The following is a 22557-nucleotide window of genomic DNA, read 5'->3' as shown; positions in this document are numbered from 1 at the left end:
GAACATCAACTGGCCACAAAAAGATATGACCCTCTCTCACTAGTATCCTTGCATACAGATGAGGAAGGACTCCACTTCGACTGGGATAACACATCCATCCTGGGACAAACCAAACAGGGACATGCACGATAATTCCTAGAAACATGGCATTCCAATCAAAACTCTATCAAAACAAACATATCAACTTAGACCCCATTTACCACCTTCTGAGAAAAATAACAGGAAATGACATCACCACAGAAACTGACATCATCATCGGGAATGACATCACCAACTCAAGGAAACCTAAACAGGGAAATAGAAAGTGGATCAATAACACCAGAGCTTCACTGGAGGCTCACTGATGATGTCATCTAGTATGGTGATGAAACCTCTGAAAATTAACCTTCCAGCTCAGCGATCAAACTTACATCCAGAGCCTCAACATGAGCTACAAATCTTCTTAAAACTTGCTAACCTCAATTATTCACAATTTACATAGATGATTTGGAGTTGAGGACCACATGTAGTGTGTCAAAGTTTGTGGTTGACACTAAGAAACGTGGTAGAACAAAGTGTGCAGAGGACTGTGAAACTTTGCAAAGGGGCATAGATAGTTTAAGTAAGTGGGCAAATGTCTGGAAGATAGAGTATAATGTTCATAAATGTGAAGTTATCCATTTTAGTAGGAATAACAGTAAAAAGGACTGTTACTTGAATGATAAGAAAATGCAGCATGCTGCTGTGCAGAGGGACCTGGGTGTCCTTCTGCATGAATCAAAGAAGGTTGGTGTGCAGGTGCAACAGGTAATTAAGAAGGCAAATTGAATTTTCTCCTTCATTGTTAAAGGGATTGGGTTTAAAAGCAGTTATATAGGGTGCTGGTGAGGCCACACCTGGAGTACTGCATGGAGTTTTGGTCTCTTCACTTGAGAAAGGATATACTTGCACTAGAAGGGGTGCAGATGAGGTTCACTGAGTTGATTCTGGAGTTGCGGGGTTGGTTTACAAGGAGAAACTGAGTAGACTGAATTATATTTGTTGGAATTTAGAAGAATGAGGGGAGATCTTATAGAAACATATAAAACTGTGAAGGGATTAGATAAGAGAGAAGTAGAGAGAATATTTCCACTGGCAAAACTAGGACAGGTGGGCATAGCCTCAAATTTAGGTGGAGCAAATTTAGGACTGAATTGAGAAGGAACTTATTCTAGGAGAGAGTTGTGAATCTGTGGAATTGTCTGCCCGGTGAAGTGGTTGAGTTTTCCTCGTCGAATGTTTTTAAAGCTACAATAGGTAATTTTTTTAACAGCAAAGGAATTAAGGGTTATGGTGAGAGGGTGGGTAAGTGAAGCTGAGGCCACAAAAAGATCAACCATGACCCTATTGAATGGTGAAGCAAGCTCGAAGGGCCAAATGGCCTATTCCTGCTTCTATTTCTTATGTAATTATGTTCATGTTCCCTCCAAGCCACTTACCGTTCTGACTTGGAAATGTAACACCATTCCTTCACTGTCACTAGATCATAATCCTGGAATTACCTCCCAAATGGCATTGTGGGTCAACCCACAGCAGGTGGGCTGCAATGGTTCCAGAAGGCAGCTCACCAGCACTTTCTCAAAGGCAGCCATGGATGGGCAAGAAATACTGGTGCCCGTGAATGAATAAACTAAATTAGATCTATGGATATAATGTAAATTGACTCCCCTATGTTAATTTTGTTGTCAACATCTTTAAAAACTCCAACAATATTTCTTATCAGTTTCTTGGTCCACCTTTGTTCTATACCATAAACCTCCTTGAAATAACTCCACAGAGACCAGTATCCCTTCATCAAGTCACCCTTTATTAGCAGGTACATATTACTTTATACTTGTCTGGCTCCTCAGAGCCAGCTCTCAGAATGAACAGAACCTCTGACACTTCTGTTTATATCTGCCAGCCAGGGCTCCCTGATTGGGCCTGGTTAACAGCCCAAATCAGGGAACTCATATTCTATGAAGTACATCTTGCTGACCTCATTACAATCACTACTTCCCTCCCCTTCTAAGTCTGAGGGTGTAGGCCGGATCCATTGTTTGTAACATTTCCTGGATTTTTCACACTGGGTCTGGTTCTTCTGACTCAGACCCGGATTGCAGCCCATATCTTGAATGTGGAGTGCCTCAGAAGAAATTCATCATCATCTTCATGTATTACGACTGCCTTTCTGGATGTTCTGAGGAGCCAAACATGCTTTGCTCCTGCCGCATTGGCAATGTTGTAGCTTTCATGTGGTCCACAAGTTTGTTCAGGACTGTATCACATACCCAAACTTTGTACGTCATGGGACCTGACCTCACATTGACAATGCCTCTTACCTATACAGGACCATTCCTGTGGTTCCTATACCAAATTTCGTCCCCTGAAGTAAACTGTCTCTCTTGCTTAGCAGAATTTTGTGTCCAATGTTGGTATTCCTGATGCCATTTCACCCTGCGTTCCAGATCCAGTATTATCAGATTTAACCTGATGCAGAGTCTTCTCCTCATTAGCAACTCTGCTGGAACTATCTCTATAGTTGCATGAAGGGTGGTCCTATAATCAAATAGGAAATGGGACAGTTTGGCAGAAGTGTAGGATGTTTCTTTAAGATTGCCTTCAAAGTTTGGATTGCTCTTTTTGCCAGACGATTGGATGATGGATGGTATGGATCTGTCCTTATAAGTTGAATACCATTCGACTTTAGGAAATATTGAAATCCTCTGTTGGTAAATAATGGCCCATTATCTGTGACCAACACTTCCTGAAGTCTGTGTATTGCAAAAGATGCATAATTTTTTTTATAGTCATCCTCGTATAGGATGAATGAATATATGCATGTCCAGCTACTTTGAGAGGAGGTCCACAATGACTAAGAACATTGAGCCTATGAAAAGATCTGCATTGTTAATGTGTAACCAAATCCAAGGTTCTCGCAGCCATTCCCACGAATGTGGGGTGCTGCTGGCAATAATGTTTGCCCTTGTTTGCACCCAGAGACCACCACACCAAAGTGGCTCTGTTTATGTTCAATCCTGGCCATCAGACATAACTTCTTGCCAACATCTTCATTTCAGAATCAACTCTTAAAAGCGGGTCAGCCAGTTGCATAGTTGTGCCAAAGCTTTCCAGGAAGAGAAGAAACAGCTATCATCCTCTAAGGTGTTGGCACAATATAGTTCCAAGTGAGATCTGCTTTTGGTTAGACCCCATTTGGAGTACTGTGTCCAGTTTTGAGCTCCACACCTCAGGAGAGACATACTGGCACTGGAGCATGTCCAGTGGAGATTCACATGGATGATCCCTAGAATGGCAGGTCTAACATACGAGGAAAGGCTGAGGATCCTGGGATTGTATTCATTGGAGTTTAGAAGGTTAAGGGGAGATTTAATAAAAACTTACAAGATAATACATGCTTGGAAAGGGTGGATGCTGAGAAATTGTTTCCGTTAGGCGAGAAGACTAGGACCCGTGGGCATGGCCTTAGAATTAGAGGGGGTAAATTTAGAACAGAAATGCGGAGACACTTCTTCAGCCAGAGAGTGGTGGGCCTGTGGAATTCATTGCCGTGGAGTGCAGTGGAGGCCTGGATGCTAAATGGCTTCAAGGCAGAGATTGATAAATTCTTGATGTCACAAGGAATTAAGGGCTACGGGGAGAATGCTGGTAAGTGGAGTTAAAATACCCATCAGCCATGATTAAATGGCGGAGTGGACTTGATGGGCCGAATGGCCTTACTTCCACTCCTATGTCTTATGATCTTATGGACATGCGATGGAGTTCACCCAGTATCTGCTGGTGACTTTGCTCTTGCTCTCCATAATAATGTGCCCTTCTGTATTGTGATCTGGTGACTGTGGGTCCAAAAAGGTTTCAATTCTGGTTGTGACAGCCCTTTGGTATCCCTCATCATTACCAGCCGTTTTAGTTTTGTCTTAGAATGGATCTTTCTGCGTCCAAAGTCTGACAGTCACCTGCGACTGGAAGTGTATCCTGAAAATTTAAAACCATTATGGACTCTTCTAGTGGCAGTGCCACTGGCGGTATATTTGTCAGTGGGACGTGGATCAATGCATCCGCATTTGCTGTTTGGCTTCCCATAAGGTGTTCCAACTTGTAATACACTCTTATACACCACTGAATTCTACCTGAAGCTATGGGTGGTATTGCCTTGTCCTCTTTAAGTAGAACTAGCAGGAGTTTTGGTCCATTATTATTACAAATTTACGTTTGTAAAGGTACTGGTAGGACTTCCTGACTCCAAATATGACCGTCAAACCTTCCTTCTCTTTTTGGGCATATTTAGACCATAAGACCAAAAGACATAGGAGTGGAAGTAAGGCCATTCGGCCCATCGAGTCCACTCCGCCATTCAATCATGGCTGATGGGCATTTCAAGTAAAAAGTGAGGTCTGCAGATGCTGGAGATCAGAGCTGAAAATGTGTTGCTGGTTAAAGCGCAGCAGGTCAGGCAGCATCCAAGGAACAGGAAATTCGACGTTTCGGGCACAAGCCCTTCATCAGGAATGAGGAAAGTGTGTCCAGCAGGCTAAGATAAAAGGTAGGGAGGAGGGACTTGGGGGAGGGGCGATGGAGATGTGATAGGTGGAAGGAGGTCAAGGTGAGGGTGATAGGCCGGAGTGGGGTGGGAGCGGAGAGGTCAGGAAGAAAATTGCAGGTTAGGAAGGCGGTACTGAGTTCGAGGGAATCGACTGAGACAAGGTGGGGGGAGGGGAAATGAGGAAACTGGAGAAATCTGAGTTCATCCCTTGTGGTTGGAGGGTTCCTAAGCAGAAGATGAGGCGCTCTTCCTCCAACCGTCGTGTTGTTATGTTCTGGCGATGGAGGAGTCCAAGGACCTGCATGTCCTTGGTGGAGTGGGAGGGAGAGTTAAAGTGTTGAGCCACGGGGTGGTTGGGTTGGTTGGTCCGGGTGTCCCAGAGGTATTCCCTGAAGCGTTCTGCAAGAAGGCGGCTTGTCTCCCCAATATAGAGGAGGCCACATCGGGTGCAGCGGATGCAATAGATGATGTGTGTGGAGGTGCAGGTGAATTTGTGGTGGATATGGAAGGATCCCTTGGGGCCTTGGAGAGAAGCAAGGAAGGAGGTGTGGGCGCAAGTTTTGCATTTCTTGCGGTTGCAGGGGAAAGTGCCGGGAGTGGAGGTTGGGTTGGTGGGGGGTGTGGACCTGACGAGGGAGTCACAGAGGGAGTGGTCTTTTTGGAACGCTGATAGGGGAGGGGAGGGAAATATATCCCTGGTGGTGGGGTCCGTTTGGAGGTGGCGGAAATGACGGCGGATGATATGCTGTATATGGAGGTTGGTGGGGTGGTAGGTGAGAACCAGTGGGATTCTGTCCTGGTGGCGGTTGGAGGGGCGGGGCTCAAGGGCGGAGGAGCGGAAAGTGGAGGAGATGCGGTGGAGGGCATCGTCAATCACGTCTGGGGGGAATCTGCGGTCTTTGAAGAAGGAGGCCATCTGGGCTGTACGGTATTGGAACTGGTCCTCCTGGGTTTCTGGGGGGAATCTGCGGTCTTTGAAGAAGGAGGCCATCTGGGCTGTACGGTATTGGAACTGGACCTCCTGGGACTCCCTCGTCAGGTCCGCACCCCACACCAACCCAACCTCCACTCCCGGCACCTTCCCCTGCAACCGCAGGAAGTGCAAAACTTGCACCCACACCTCCTCCCTTACTTCTCTCCAAGGCCCCAAGGGATCCTTCCATACCCGCCACAAATTCACCTGCACCTCCACACACATCATCTATTGCATCCGCTGCACCCGATGTGGCCTCCTCTACATTGGGGAGACGGGCCGCCTTCTTGCGGAACGCTTCAGGGAACACCTCTGGGACACCCGGACCAACCAACCCAAACACCCCGTGGCTCAACACTTTAACTCTCCCTCCCACTCCACCAAGGACATGCAGGTCCTTGGACTCCTCCATTGCCAAAACATAACAACACGACGGTTGGAGGAAGAGCACCTCATCTTCCGCCTGAGAACCCTCCAACCACAAGGGATGAACTCAGATTTCTCCAGTTTCCGCATTTCCCCTCCCCCCACCTTGTCTCAGTCGATTCCCTCGAACTCAGTACTGCACTCCTAACCTGCAATTTTCTTCCTGACCTCTCCGCTCCCACCCAACTCCGGCCTATCCCCCTCACCTTGACCTCCTTCCACCTATCACATCTCCATCGCCCCTCCCCCAAGTCCCTCCTCCCTACCTGGACACACTTTCCTCATTCCTGATGAAGGGCTTGTGCCCAAAACGTCGAATTTCCTGTTCCTTGGATGCTGCCTGACCTGATGGGCATTTCAACTCCACTTACCAGCATTCTCCCCATAGCCCTTAATTCCTTGTGACATCAAGAATTTATCAATCTCTGCCTTGAAGACATTTAGAGTCCCGGCCTCCATTGCACTCTTCGGCAATGAATTCCACAGGCCCATCACTCTCTGGCTTAAGAAATGTCTCTGCATTTCTGTTCTGAATTTACCCTCTCTAATTCTAAGGCTGTGTCCACGGGTCCTAGCCTCTTCGCCTAATGGAAACAGTTTCCTAGCGTCCACCCTTTCCAAGCCATGTATTACCTTGTAAGTTTCTATTAAATCTCCCCTTAATCTTCTAAACTCCAATGAATACAATCCCAGGATCCTCAGCCATTCCTCATATGTTAGACCTACCATTCCAGGGATCATCCATGTGAATCTCCACTGGACACGCTCCAGTGCCAGTATGTCCTTCCTGAGGTGTGGGGACCACAACTGGACACAGTACTCCAAATGGGGCCTAACCAGAGCTTTATAAAGTCTCAGTAGCACAATGGTGCTTTTATATTCCAACCCTCTTGAGATAAATGACAACACTGCATTCGCTTTCTTAATCACGGACTCAACCTGCATGTTTACCTTGAGAGAATCCTCGACTAGCACTCCCAGATTCCTTTGTACTTTGGTATAAATATATACTTTTACATGAGTATATATTTACCATATATACTCATGTATAAGTCAAATTATTTAAACTATTTTTAAAGGTTCAATTTTTAGGGTCGACTATTACATGGCACTAGCTTTGAGGGGCTTAATTCATGCTGCAGTTTGAAATAGCATATTATTAGCAGACGTCAATTTGATCATTCAGCTAATCTGGAGAAAAGAAGAAAAACACAATGAATCATGGTAAAGGTAATTACCGGAAAAAAGCAAGAGAAACACAAATGAATTACTGGTAGTAAATTTTAATTTTTTATACCAGTATGAAAATTTAACGTGTAAAAGATTCATTGAATCCTGCAAAATCACACTGTTCAACATTGTCATGGCCTGGTATAATGGCACACTTAAAATGAAACATTTATTAAATTCTTGAACTTTTCTGCCAAATTCTTTCATTTCCCTCTCATTTATTCTTGTATGTAATGAACCTCAGCAACATTAATAAATTTGTCAAAGAATTAACGATATATGTAGCTAATATATCTCACTTTTATTCATATAATGGCACAATTAAAATTATTAATTTCTTAACAATATTAACTTTTGGATGTATAGTGAACATGTGCAATAAGTACCGATGGACAGTACCAGTCTAAATGAATGAATGAATGAATGAACCAAAAAGTACTGTAGTAAACCAAGTGGGCTAAGTAGAGTTACAAATGAATAAATAGGGACACAATATAGTAAACAAAGAGCGATGAGTAGAGTTACCAGTATGAATGAGTGAATACGGCTTCATTTAAATGGGTTAATGGGAACATGCAGTTTCCTTTATAAGAGGTTTACAATGCGATATAACGGGGCCAACTTTTACACAAGATACTGTATATAGAAGATTTTTTCACCAAAAGTAAGGGATCGACATTTACATGAGATCGACTTTTACATGAGTATATACGGTACATTCTGCATTAGCCAAAGTCCTGGAAGCCTGTGCCACTAGGTATTCCTCTTCACTGGGCCATCTATGAGCTAAAACTACCCTGACGCTCTATGGGGCAGTCGTGCGTGTCAATAGCAGATCTTGATTGGGACCATCGGGTGCCAACACCTTCGAGCATGATAGCTGCTTTTTTACTTCCCAGAAAGCTTTGGCTTGGCTACGCAACCATTTCCAAGGCTGATCCTATTTTAAGAGTTGATGCCAAGGTGCCAGGATGGAGGCCAGGTTATGTATGAACTTTCTGTAATAATTCACCAGCCCAAGGAAGGACCTAAGCTCTGTTACAGACGTGGGAGCTGGTCACCTTTGATGGCCCTCACTTTATCTTCCAATGGGTTGACTCTGTAGTCCAAGTAGGTCATTTGGGATCCCTAGAACACACTATTTTCCCTTCTAAAGCATATGTCTGGTTGGGAGAAAAGTCTAAGGACTATATCTGAGTTCTTTAAGTGTTCCTTAATGGTCTTCCCTATTATTACCACTTCAACAAGATAAATGGCCACTTGGGGTAAACCTTGTAAAATGTTCTCCATCATCTGCTCAAAACATTCACAGGTTGACGGTACCCCAAACAGTACCCCCACCTCGCCCCAACTTTGCATATAAATCCTTTATGTGAGGGATTCAGTATTTATCCAGCTGGGAGAAGTGGTTAACCATTTGTTTAAAATCCCCACAGAGATGAACTGACCCTTTAGGCTTCCCCATCTGTACAACCAGTGCTGCACATTCTGCAGACTGAACTGGCTTGATGATTCCTTCATTTTCCAGCCTTCTGATTTCTGCCAGTACTTTTGCTCGTAAGGCAAACTACAGTGGGTAAGCCTTGTAGAATGGTGGAATTGCTTCCTAGTCATTGTGTAAGGTGGCCTTGACTCAGTTAATAGTTCGCAGACCTTCCTGAAAAACCTCCAGGTATTTAATTAGGACTTCGCTCAGGCAGCCATTTCAATTAAAAATGTTGAGCCAATCTGGGTGAACCTTTCTCAATCAATTTTGCCCCATCAAGCTTGGGCAAGAGCATTTTACCAGAATCAGTGTTAACTGAATCAGCTACTTTCCAGGGTGTGCACTCTCCTGGATTCCAGCCTATGAATTCTTTTACTCAGTTTAGTTCCATGGCACTCTTTTGCTGTTTCAAGACCATGTACCAGCAGAATTGCCTTCCCGATGCTGAAGAAAATTTACTCATTTGGTCGAGGCTTGTCTTGTTTTGGAGTCTTGCTGTGGGCTGACCTATATTCCTTCTGTTCAGGATATGTAATTGCCTTTCCTCAAGGGGTATTCTCCAAGCTCAGTTGGACTGGTGAGGGTGTCCACTTCCATCGAAATACCCTGCAACTCACATGCTCCATTTGCTGGCAAATGATACCCAGTTGTAGTACATGTTTGAAGTGCAGTTGGCACTTTTGCCTGGTTACATCATTAATCCCACATACCAAATGATCTCCTAGCATCTTGTTAAGGGCTAAACTAAAGTCACATGCCTTTGCCAGTCATCTTAACCTAGTCAAATATCCCAGTATGGATTCCCCCAGTTCTTGAATTGCCGAGTAAAATCTTGAAAGATTTTAGAATAAGCTTTAGATTTAGACTTTATTGGCATGTGTACTCAAGCACGGAAGTACGTGCGTACATTGAAAAATGCATAAGGTCGGCCACACGTGGCACCATCTTAGGTACCAAGATACCTAGGTACAAAAAACTTAGGTCCAAAGTAGTAAGAGAAACAGAGTTAAGAAGGTAAGCTTTACTTCATAGAATAAGTAGAAAAATAAAGAAGTAAGTTATCAGTTAACATTAAAGTTTTTCTTAATTTAGACTAGAAAGTAAACTAATTTGTTAGAAGTTCAACAGTCTTTGAGTCCTCCACTTATCTCGCTCTCCAGGAGACCACAGCTGCCTGTTCTTGATGCCACCACTGCAGATATTTCTCAGATCTCCCCTGGTGCCTTGGGAATATCTCACTTGCATGCTAAGCTGAGACCTGCCACGAGCTGTCAAGAGATGAGGCCAAGAGCTGCTAAAAGACCAGGCTGAGAGCTGCCAGGAGACCAGGCTGAGGCACCGTCATGAGCCACCAAGAGACCAGACTGACATATTGCCAAAAGAATAGACAAAGACCTGCAATGAGCCATCGACAGACCAGGTTGAGTTACAGTCACAAGCCGCTGTGAGACCAAGCCAAGACCTGTTGAGAGACCAGGCCAAGAACCCCACGAGGTGCCAAGAGACTAGGCCTTGACCTGCTGAAAGACCAGGTCAAGATCTGCCGAGAGACAGGCTGAGATCCGCTACAGGCTGTTGAGAGACCAGGCTGAGAGCCTCTGAGAGACTAGGCTGACATATCACCACGAGCCACTGAGAGACCAAGCCAAGACCTGCCACAGGCGAGGTGAAGAAACACCAAGAGATAAAGGAGAAAAACCTAAAAAAAAATGAAAAATACACAGATGGAGCAGAGGACCTCTGATTTGAACCCCTTTTCCACTGCCATATTATGTAATGTCTCAGTAAACTGTAAAACACCTAATAACCAAATAAGGTGTGGGTCTACAAGCTGTGGGGAGAATTAGTTGTTGCTTTTCATCTGCCCATTTGCCCTGAAAAATAATGCATTTATTCCACATATTGGGACCAGTCTTTGACAAGTAAGTTTGCAGATGACACTAAAATTGGAAGTGTCATGGACAGCGAAGAAGGTTACCTCAGATTACAACAGGATCTTGATCAGATGGGCCAATGGGCTGAGAAGTGGCAGATGGAGTTTAAATTAGATAAATGCGAGGTGCTGCATTTTGGGAAAGCAAATCTTAGCAGGACTTATACATTTATTAGTAAGGTCCTAGGGAGTGTTGCTAAACAAAGAGACCTTGGAGTACAGGTTCATAGCTCCGTGAAAGTAAAGTCGCAGGTAGATAGGATAGTGAAGAAGGTGTTTGGTATGCTTTTCTTTATTGGTCAGAGTATTGATTACAGGAGTTGGGAGGTCATGTTGTGCCTGTACAGGACATTGGTTAGGCCACTTTTGGAATATTGCATGCAATTCTGGTTTCCATCCTATCGGAAAGATGTTGTGACGCACTTGAAAGGATTCAGAAACGATTCACAAGGATGTTGCCAGGGTTGGAGGATTTGAGCTATAGGGAGAGGTTGAATAGGCTGGGGCTGTTTTCCCTGGTGCATTGGAGGCTGAGGAGTTACCTTATAGAGGTTTATAAAATCATGAGTGGCATGGATAGGATAAATAGACAAAGTATTTTCCCTGGGGTGGGGGAGTCCAGAACTAGAGGGCATAGGTTTAGGGTGAGAGGAGAAAGATATAAAAGAGACCTAAGGAGAAATGTTTTCACGCAGAGGGTGGTATGTGTATGGAATGAGCTGCCAGATGAAGTGGTGGAGACTAGTACAATTGCAACATTTAAAAGGCATTTGGATGGGAATATGAATAGGAAGGGTTTGGAAGGATATGTGCTGGGTACTGGCAGGTGGGACTAGATTGGGTTGTGATATCCGATCAGCATGGACAAGTTGTACAGTAGGGTTTGCTTCCGTGCTGTACATCTTTATGACTCTATGAACAAGATTGAAAGAGTAAAGCTTCCCAAATAACAACATGATGTCAGAAATGCTTACCCCAACTCAAAGACAACTTTTACAAATGCATTTCTTCAAGAGTGTGCTTTTCACTTGTCACCACTGAATAAACTCCGGAGGCCAATATCCTGTCACCAAATCACCCTTAATTTACATGTGGCGAATGCTTGACATATCCACATCACTTTGACCCAGCTCTCAGAGTGAACAGGATGTCTGACACTCCTTTTTTATCTCTAAGTGAGGCTCCCTGATGGGACCAGATTAACAGCCCCAATCAGGAGACTCATATTCTATGGGGTCTACCTGGCTGACCTCGTTACCATCACTACAAGTTTCAAATACCTTTGCATCAACTATTCTATGGTGGAAAGCATTCAGTAGAAAGGTTAGTTACGCACAGGTGTTATCAATTCTAGAAGGAGTGAAAGTAGACAAGTCCCCTGGGCTGGATGGGATTTATCCGAGGATTCTCTGGGAAGCTAGGGAGGAGATAGCAGAGCCCTTGGCATTGATATTTGAGTCATCATTGTCTACAGGTTTAGTACCTGAGGACTGTAGGATTGCAAATGTTGTGCCCTTGTTCAAGAAGGGCAGCAGAGATGACCCAGGTAATTATAGACCAGTGAGCCTTACTTCTGTTGTAGGAAAGGTTTTGGAAAGGATTATGAGATAAGATTTATAATCATCTAGCAAGCAATAATTTCATTTCATATAGTCAACATGGTTTCGTCAAGGGCAGGTCGTGTCTCACAAACCTCATTGAGTTTTTTGAGAAGGTGACCAAGCATGTAGATGAGGGTAGGGCAGTTGACATGGCATACATGGACTTCAGTAAAGCCTTTGATAAGATTTCACGTGGTAGGCTGATGGATAAAATGCAGAGGCATGGAATTGAGGGTGATTTAGCAGTTTGGATTAGAAACTGGCTTTCTGGAAGAAGGCAAGGAGTGGTGGTTGATGGAAAATATTCAGCCTGGAGTCTGGTCACTAGTGGTGTGCCACAAGTATCTGTTTTGGGACCACTGCTGTTTGCCATTTTTATAAATGACTTAGACGCAGGCAAAAGTGAATGGACTAGTGAATTTGCAGACGACACTAAAATCGGTGGAATAGTGGACAGTTTGGAAGAATGTTACAGGTTGCAGGGGGACTTGGATTAATTGCAGAATTGGGCTGAGAGGTGGCAAATAGAGTTCAATGCAGCTAAATGTGAGATGATACACTTTGGGAAGAATAACAGGAAGGCAGAGTACTGTGTCAATGGAAAGGTTATTGGTAGTGTGGAGGTGAAGAGGGATCTTGGACTCCATGTGCATAGATCCCTGAAAGTTGCCACCCAGGTGAATAGTGCTGTTAAGAAAGCATACTGTGTATTAGGTTTCATTGGTAGAGGGATTGAGTTCTGAAACCACAATATCATGCTGCAACTATACAAAACGCTGGTGCAGCTGCACTTGGAATATTATGTACAGTTCTGGTTGCCCCATTACAGGAAGGATGTGGAAGCATTGGAAAAGGTGCAGAGGAGATGTACCAGGATGTTGTCTGGTCTAGAGGGAAGGTCTTATGAAGAAACAGACTTGGGTCTATTCTCATTGGAAAGAAGAAGGCTAAGGGGGGATTTGATAGAGACATACAAGATGATCAGAGGAATAGTTAGAGTAGACAGTGAAAGACTTTTTCCTAGAATGATGACGTCAGCTTGTACGAGGGGGCATAACTACAAATTGAGGGGTGATAGATTTAAGACAGATGTCAGAAACAAATTCTTTGCGCAGAGAGTGGTAAGGGCATGGAATGCCCTACCTGCTAGTGTAGTCAACTCAGCCACATTTGGGAGATTTAAACAATCCTTAGGTAAGTACATGGATGATTTTGGGATAGTGTAGGAGGACGAGCTGAGAATAGTTCACAGGCCGGCGCAACATTGAGGGCCGAAGGGCCTGTTCTGCGCTGTATTGTTCTATGTTCATATTCTATGTTTTAATACTTTTAGATTCAACCTCATTTTCTGAGTTTCCTATTACATGTACGTCAAAGTATGAAATGTCATCTTATTACAAATAGTTCTTTCATCCATTTATATAGTGCCTTTTAAAGCTTCACCATTTCCTATAAGCGTAGTCACTGCTATAAAAAAATGAACTACATAATTTGTGTACGGCAAGATTCCACAATCAGCAAAGTGATAATGACCACGGAGTTTGTTTTTAGTACAATTGCTTAAGTGATGAATAGTGACCAGCGTATCATGGACAACTTCCTATTCTTAGTTGAAGTAGTGCCATGGGATATTTTGCTTAAACTGAGGGGCATATACAACCTCGGTAAAATACTTCATCTGAAAGACAACATGCCTTCTGTAAGCATGCAAAGATCAGCTTGGATTACATCTTGAAAGGAATTGATCAACTTTATTTTCTGTAATTGCCTATTACTGTTAGCTTTATCAACCCTGAGTAAGTATTCCTGAGTTTACATTCAGTCTTTGATTCTTTTCTGCATCAAGTTTTAATGTTTATCAATGGTTATCCTAAAGGGGGGAACGTTAAATTTACATATAAAGTAAATTTCAATAGGGCTCTTTGAATTGTATGGCCTGCCTATTGCATGTTAAAAGTTGACCTGTTGGGATATTGAAATGTGCATCCTCTTAAGCCCCCTATTTATAGTATATAAATAAGTAATGTTCGCTTGTTATATAACCAAAATCTCATTTTCAACAACTCTAGTGTCTTATCCATTAGTTCATTTATGTGCCACAAATCATGGGTGAGAACAGTAAGGAAATTGTTATTTCATCACTTGCTCATTTTGACTGCTAATGTGCTGCTTTTGCTTTTTTTTAAGAGATAACTGACATTGTGAGATATGCTCCACTCATCAGGACGTAAAACATGGTTCCTGGGAAGATCTAACTATGTGGTTATTAGTTACTGGTTCAGTTTTGTTGTTCCAGTTCTAACGTACAGTTAGCTAAAAAATGTATTCTTATCCCAAGGTCTAGCATGAGGTCTTACAAGAGTCTAGCGTGTAACCTGAATGTACTTTAACTAGCTATTAAGTACTATAGTCTGCTTAAAAAGACTGAGCCTCTCTTCTAACAAAAAGTTTTTTTTTGGTATCCATTCCCACTTGATATCCATAGCTTAGGCTAATACCAGTAAGAAGCATTAGTGACAGTGAATCTACCAAAGACATCCACAGATGTTTTGGTGGACATGACCGCAACATATACCAGGCTATTTCCACAGCTGTGTAGAGGCTCAAAACCCCATAACTCTGTTTCATACAGGAACAGTCTGAAGTTCTGATTTACCAAAGAAAGACATCAGGAGCTATATCATCTGCTGCAGAATCAACTGAAGCTCAGGTCCAATTACATCAATCTCAACATTGCTTATGTTTCCTACTGGATATGGCCAGAGCCACCTTGTAGTACAGTCACAGAGAGTCAGTAGAATATTAATAATTCTGTGCTGTCTGTAGCTTTTGTACTAAATCTAACCCAGCAAGTAGATGGTAGTTCAAATCTTCTTACATTGCCTAACTATTTTTTGTACTTTCCAGAAATATGACTGATAATAGTTCTTCTATCTTGCTATGACTATTTGGAGGTCTATAGTACTTTTCAGCTGTGTCATTGGCTTTTCGTTTTGTTCCTCAGTTCAATCCCTGTGGCCTCATTTGATGATCCTTCCCACAGCTGTAATTGTTTCTTTAAACAATATTGTGACCATGTAGTGATTGGAATCAGATAGACCTTATTGACTTATGAGGTCCTTGATTGAGGTTGTTAATCTGTGCCAATCAGGGAGCCTTTGCTGATAAACATAAACCTGGGATTCAGAGTTTCCTCACTGGAGGGACTGACTATGAGCTGGCTGGCTACAACCAGTGTACTGTGCACGTGTAAGTAAAGGGTGATTTGGTGACAGGATACCGACCTCTGTGCAGTTATTTCACCATCCATTTATTTTATACTCCTCTCTATCTCATTTGGAAAGTCTGAGCTGACTTTGACCCTTCTGAAATCACGTGGATCATCAAGAAGGCAGACGGTAGGAAAGTTGAAGCCTTGTTGATGATTTCACAAAACTGCTAATGTTGACATGGTAGAGCCAAGTGTGCAGGGCAAGTTATCTAATCTTTCATCAAAGCTCTGGTATAGACAGATTATGATAGCCTCCTTCTGTGTTGTATCCACTCTAAGGTTTGATACTGTGATACTAGTGATACTGTGACTAGAGATCATGGAGCTGACCATATGCTGCATAGGTGACATTACTATTTAAATGTTGCATAGAAGCTGGAAATAGTTTCCTACACACTCTTCCCTTTGGAGGTGGAGGTACCTGGTCAGGCCATGGATCAATAAATTGCTGGTGCACATTTGTCAAACTTTTAAAGGCTGAGCTCATTTAGGTCTTATCTGTAACTTCTGTGGGATAGTTTAGATGTGAGTTCCCATTGTGCAGAAAGGTTTTCTTTGTCATTCTTTCCCTTGATCTTTCCTGTTCACTATTGTTCAGTGAATTATGTAAAAAAGATATCTTAAAGTTGCAAAGGTATTCAGAATGCTAATTTAAGAATTTGTGCTTGAAAAAATCGTGTGAATGGTGGTGACTTTCAGATGATGTCAAACCTTGCACCAGCTGAATACATCACAATTAAAAGTCCTTCTTACCCACACCTGTTACCATAGTTTTTTTACATTGAAATTTATGATGCTTTAAAGATCTTTATGGTGTGGCATGTACACACAGAAGCAAAAGGAGATGAAAACCAGAATGGGTAGGGTATTTAGTACTGGGACCATGGATGCCCACCTCACCCTCATCCCAGAAGTTTAGGACTACTTACATTGTAGGAAAGCTGCACATGCATGATCAGGCCACTAAATTTCTTCCTATATCCTGCTATGTGTGTGGTGTCAGAAGAGCAACACCTTATTTTTCACTTAGGCACTTTAAAGTCTTTAGGATTCAATACCGAGGGCCACAACTTCAGATTATGACTTGACCTCCATTTTTCTTTCATTGCTCCCCCACCCTGTCTGCCCATTGTTTTCCAGTTCCTTTCAGTTCTGAAAAAGGGTTGTACTGAACTCAAAATGTTAGCTCTGTTTCTGTCTGCACAGACGCTGCCAGAACTGCTGAGTTTTTTTCCAGCATGTTTTGTTTTTATTTTAGATTTCCAGTCTGCACAGTATTTCGCTTTTATCTGTGGTTTCAAACTCTTCGTGTTCTTCTGCTCTGTCACCACGACCACTGTTGCTTAGTTATCTGTTGGAATACTCTGTCCTGTTGTGCGGGAGTCTTGTGACAATTTCTCATTGACTAAACGCATTTCCCTTTAAAGGAGCAGGTTGTAATTAAAATGAATGAATACTGTTGGATTCACTGTCCTCTCAATGGATGAGCTGTCAATTACAAAGACAAATAGAACTGACAGCTCTTCCACATTATGGAAAAACAGCATACAACTTAAAAGTTATGAATACATTTAAATCAACCAATGCAGTAAATATAACAGGTAACTTGCTCACATTGCACTGAAAATTTCTCACCATATTGATTTCTATATATTTAGTTCTTTGTTGACGTGTCCCTTGTTTGGTTCCAAGAAAACATTATTTGAATCAGCAATCTTCATAAATGAGTGAGAAGGTCAATTACTCTGTGGTGCAGCTTATCAGATCCATCACAACAGTCTATTTTTATCCAATTTGTGAGTATTAACTACGTTTTTATAAATTCTATTTGTGAAGCATTTCTTCCATTTTATTAAATATTTAGTGAACAATAAAACAGTTCTAGAGAAGCAATTTACTTCTAGATGGATAAATTGAAAATATGAGTTTTTGGTATTAAAATATAATTTGTATGTATGTTATTAGATATGGAATAGTTTGGAAGATAAATAAATGGGTTTTCCCTTTGATTTAGGATTAAGATTTGATAATGAGTTGTGCTTAGATTTAAATACAAAATCCCACATATTATTGGAATTTTATTACATTCTAAGAAATAACAATGCATCCTTTTTTTAAAAACTATTTGAAATTAGACCATTTTTTTCTGCAACATTGTTATTGCTGTGCCTAATTCCAAATTTATTTGTCTTTAAATTTACAATTTTCACTATAACATCTAGAAAGCTGGTAATGTCAAAAGCAAATTACATTATAGTACTGCAAGGAAACAGAGCACCAACATTTTACAAACATGAATTCTATTAGGTACATCCAATAAATTTGCTAATTTACAGCTGAGATGAAACAGATAAATTGGCAGTCCATCACAGATCTCATTTTAACAACCTAGGAAATCGAAATGTTAAGTCTTGAATCAGCAGGCACACATTTTGCTTAATATTTTCTCCAACTTTAATAATGTGAAATAATACTTATTAATAAGCAACAGCAGCAGTGCACAATGTACTAGAATCCATTAACAAATGCTCTGTCCAGAGACACAGACATAAAGAAGAAATAAACTACCTGGCAAGTGACTTGGTGTTATAACTCATGATGAGATGGTTGTGACTCAACACTGATTCAAATAATAATTCATTCTCATTGTAATTTAGTATTGTGGGATTGGACCAAGACCATTACAAATTGGATCATGATTCCCAAATTTTTCTATCTTAGGGAAAGCTATTTTTGTTCCATTTGTCTCAGGAGGATTTAACCTTAAAAGTCTGCAGTGCAAAAATGCCATATTTCTTTAAGTCTTTACCTGTTCTTTCACCTACTGATAGTCTGTAAGCAACAAGCCTGTTCAGGATATGTTGGACAAGAGTAATGAAGGCTCCTTCAAGACGTATGATGGATTAGCATTTATTGTACAGGGCTATTAACTTTGTTCTTAATACTAACCCTCTGATAATGGTTAGAGGAAGTGGGGGAGATTACTTCTTATATAAATGTGGAACATGCCCCAACTCATTTTTATGGTGGTGTATAATGAAGGAAGTAAAAAGTGAGGTCTGCAGATGCTGGAGATCAGAGCTGAAAATGTGTTGCTGGTTAAAGCACAGCAGGTCAGGCAGCATCCATGGAGCAGGAGATTCGACGTTTCGGGCCAGAGCCCTTCATCAGGAATTGCATTCCTGATGAAGGGCTCTGGCCCGAAACGTCGAATCTCCTGCTCCATGGATGCTGCCTGACCTGCTGTGCTTTAACCAGCGACACATTTTCAGCTATAATGAAGGAAGTGTCCACCCGTGAAAAGCAGAATACTTTGTCAAAGTGTATAAATCAGGCACTTATTGCAATTGGGACCCTGATTTAAATGCTGTTAGTTCAATATTCTTGGAGTAAGGAAAGTTGACACTGAAATGGGAAAAGATTTGTCAACACTCCTTGTGGATCAGGTTTAGCAGAACTGCCCTCACTCACCCCTCACCCCCAAAATCTCTTAAGGACTCTTTGGTTAATATCTTACTGATAGCAGCCTCTTCCCCCCCCCCCCCCCCGCCATTATAAATGAACTCACATCCACAACCATCACCATGATCTGCAATCTTTCATATGGTCCAACTATCTGTCCCAATCCCAAACTGCAGCCAATCCATAATCCAATTCTCCACAGCTCAGCATTGATCTACAGTTTATTTCATGGTCATAAATTCTGGAGCATCCTCTCTGGGAATTTCTGGTTTCCTGTCACTGGTTTTTCTGAAGCAAGAGCCCCTATTGACAAAAAACAGTAAAAATGAGACCTACGCATTAAATTCAGCATGATTTTATCATTTCCAGTTTTGTCAGTTTTTTTCCCAAACCATCACCATGTAATTGGGGCCAAAGAGTTCAAATCATGCCACAATAAATTATCGAATTGCATTTGGCATAAATATTTTAACCAGTGTTGGACACATAATGAGACCAAGTTATGTAAGCAAAATAGTGACATAACTATGAACTGATTAAGCTCATATGAACAAAAGGACATTGTATGGCAGGAGCATACTGAGGCTGTAAATATGAGCACCTAAATAAGCCCAGTTTTATTTATATAAACACAATCAAAGGATTGGACAATTTAATAGTTAATTGTAAGTAAAAGCTTTAAATTCTCTTAAGTAATGAGATTGTGCTTAGTGGATAAACTCAGTGGAAAATGGCTACTTGTACAAACAGAAATGGAAACAAGAAAATCTACTCTTTCAGTTTTTATCGTAAGAGCTCTTTTCAGCAATTGATGAAGTAGTACAAAACAACCTTGGTTATCTGAACATTGATTATCTGAATTTTGGATTATCTGAACAAGATCTCGAGGTCCTGGTGCTTGAGTAACTGTGTTATCTGAACATTCATTATCTGAACAAAATACTCCCCACCTGTGTCGTTCAGATAATGGAGGTTGCCCTGTATTTTGAAGAGGCCTTAAAGCAGTTAACTGAATCATCTGCTAGCCTGAGTAGTGGTTCTCTTACTGGGGTTTATGGACATCTCGAGTTCAGATACTTTTCAGTAAGTCGAGAAAATAATTTGGACAGTGAGATTTGGAGACTGAAGAGAATCTGATTGCTCCAGATTTTTTACTATTTTGTGTTGAACATGTACAGAATTCACTGAATTGACTTAAAGTGTCAATTGTCAACATGTAGCTAGGTTATTAAACTTGACAGTTTCTGTATCTGAACTTATCTTGTATTTCACTGATATCTGTAAATAAAAATCTATTTGCTTAACAAGCATTAAATACTTTCCACTGTCAAAACTTTGAATATCTGAATAATTTTGATGGGGATTCTGAGATTACTAATCTACTTACAATGGATTCTTCAACTGGGAGGGACAGGTTGGAGAGAGCAAAAAATATTAAAGATATACGTAGGTTATATACTTAAGTGCTGGAGCAAGAGGAGCAGACCACATCCTTCTACCTCCTAACTAAGTGAGGTATCAATTGGGTGATAGCTAACATTGGAGGGAGAGGAAATCTAAACATTAGATAAGATCTGATCCAATCCAAAAATAACATTTAAATGTGTGCTTTCTTGCTGATTTTAGATAGAGGCACAACTGAACCAAATTCCTTGTCACTGGCAGCTCAGAGCATGGATGCATTTAAGAGGATAAATTAGGAAAAGGAGTAGAAAGTTCTGCTGACAGGATGATATGAAGAAGGGTGAGAGAAGGCTTATGTAGGAGATAGCATGGACATATGCAATTTGGACATAATGGCCTATTCCTGTGCTACATATTCTATGTAATGGCACACTCATTAACATGCTAACACATCAGTAGAAACATAAGAATGCAATATAGTGCTGCTGAATCCCTGAGCTGTCAGTAAAACAATGTTTTGTCCATCATGCACCGGCTAGGAATTGCATTGGCCTTACCACTGATAAATATTATAAGGTGTTGCTAAAAGATATATTTGGCGGCCAGAGAAATGCTGGGCGCAGGATTTGATAGGCATGCAAATTATTTTAATAAGCATGCAAAGTCCAGTACTGCAAAGCTGTACATTGCAGGAAATATGCCAATGGATGTATTTCTCTAATTTGCATCATCTCTTGAAATGCATATCTATTTCTAGGAAAATGTACTGAAAGCTTCTGGACACAGGCAGCTGAAAATGGGGTTAGTGAGTAAAAAAAAGACAGACAATTTTCTTCCCTACCTGTCCTGATCAGCAAGGAGTGAATAGGAAATCCTAGTCTGTGGTTGCTAGATCCACCCCTTTGGCAGAACAACTCATAATCTGCATTACCTTTCTCCAGGTTACTGACACAACATATAAGGTTAGAAAATCTAATAAAACAATTACATGTGATTAAGCTTAACATACTTGGTTCTAAGATTTTCATTTTTGTCCCATGTTTCCCAATGTCTCTATCAGTGGAGTTTTATTTGTCATTGATGTATCTGTGGTAGAATAATTAATAGAACTTGATTGCTTCAAGTAGTCAAAAATTATATTTGCATTATGTAACTCCCAGGATGATAAAGGCTGAACTATGTGGATATTGATCATTTTCATCTATCATTTCAAATAGCCTTACAAAATTGCAGTCTAAGTGAAAACTGAATTAATGGAACTCTAAATGAAGGGAAGATATGCCAAGTGGCTTCCTATCATCAGGGTTCATTGTGCCTAACTTATTAAGTCATTCAGTAAAAGAGCCTAACATTACTGTATAATTAATGTATAATTATAATAAAATCAAACTTTTCAGAAAAGCTCCCTATTTCCTGACCTTTCTCTTCCAATAATCCACTGTATCAAAGGGTCAGTTTTATGGTGAAAGTTTATGATATTTATCAAACCATTTCCAGCTACTGTGTAAATTCTCGTTTTCTGTTGATTCATAAAGTGGTCCTAACATTTCATGTTACCTGCCAAATGGATGTTTTTTAGTGATAACAAATTCTGGCCATAAGCATATAGCTGCAGTTTCATGCTGACATGGAAATATCTTAAAATTTAAATATCTACAAATCTACTTTCTTCAACCAATTTGTGCCATCAGACGAGCATTTGCTGCTGCCTTTGCTCTCAGGCTTTTAGCTTTTGCAATGTTTAAAAGAATATTAAGAATGTTCGTGGGCACATCTAGGGACAGAGTAAACTTGGTTCGACGATTGTTCCTTGCATTATTCTGGTACATTTTTCTTTTCAATTGTGTTCGGTTGAGATACTTATATCGAGCAAATGGCAATGTCCTTTTCTCTTTTTCTTCAGCAAATGCAGATGCATCAGTTGGTAGGTAGTCAAAACGTCTGTCCTTCAGTGAGGAGTTTTCTGGAGGTTCATCCTTCATCGCTTCGGAAAGCAGCTCGTTGTTGCAAGAATAGTTATTGTTTATTTTGTATAGTCTGTAGCCAAAGTTGCTTCTTGCAGTGCAACATACAGTTAACAGCAAAACAAGCTTCGTGAAAGACATCATTCTATCCTATTTCAAAACACAAAGGAAGTAATTCAGATCAGTAGCAACTCTGGAACAACAGCTATTTCTCTATGGTAATCTGAAAAATAAACAATTCAGCAG

At 41.2% G+C, this 22557-nt stretch overlaps 1 protein-coding gene across 1 annotated transcript; it reads right to left on the bottom strand.

The window, feature by feature from the left end:
- Positions 1-22008: 22008 nt before the first annotated feature.
- ucn3l (urocortin 3, like) lies at positions 22009-22329 on the bottom strand. The gene is given in 1 exon segment (XM_060842530.1): positions 22009-22329. A coding segment is annotated over 1 exon segment (321 nt).
- Positions 22330-22557: the final 228 nt, after the last annotated feature.

This window comes from Hemiscyllium ocellatum, chromosome 23 (genome assembly GCF_020745735.1).
Source record: "Hemiscyllium ocellatum isolate sHemOce1 chromosome 23, sHemOce1.pat.X.cur, whole genome shotgun sequence".
NCBI classification, from domain to species: domain Eukaryota; kingdom Metazoa; phylum Chordata; class Chondrichthyes; order Orectolobiformes; family Hemiscylliidae; genus Hemiscyllium; species Hemiscyllium ocellatum.
This window is presented reverse-complemented; position numbering and strand designations above follow the sequence as displayed.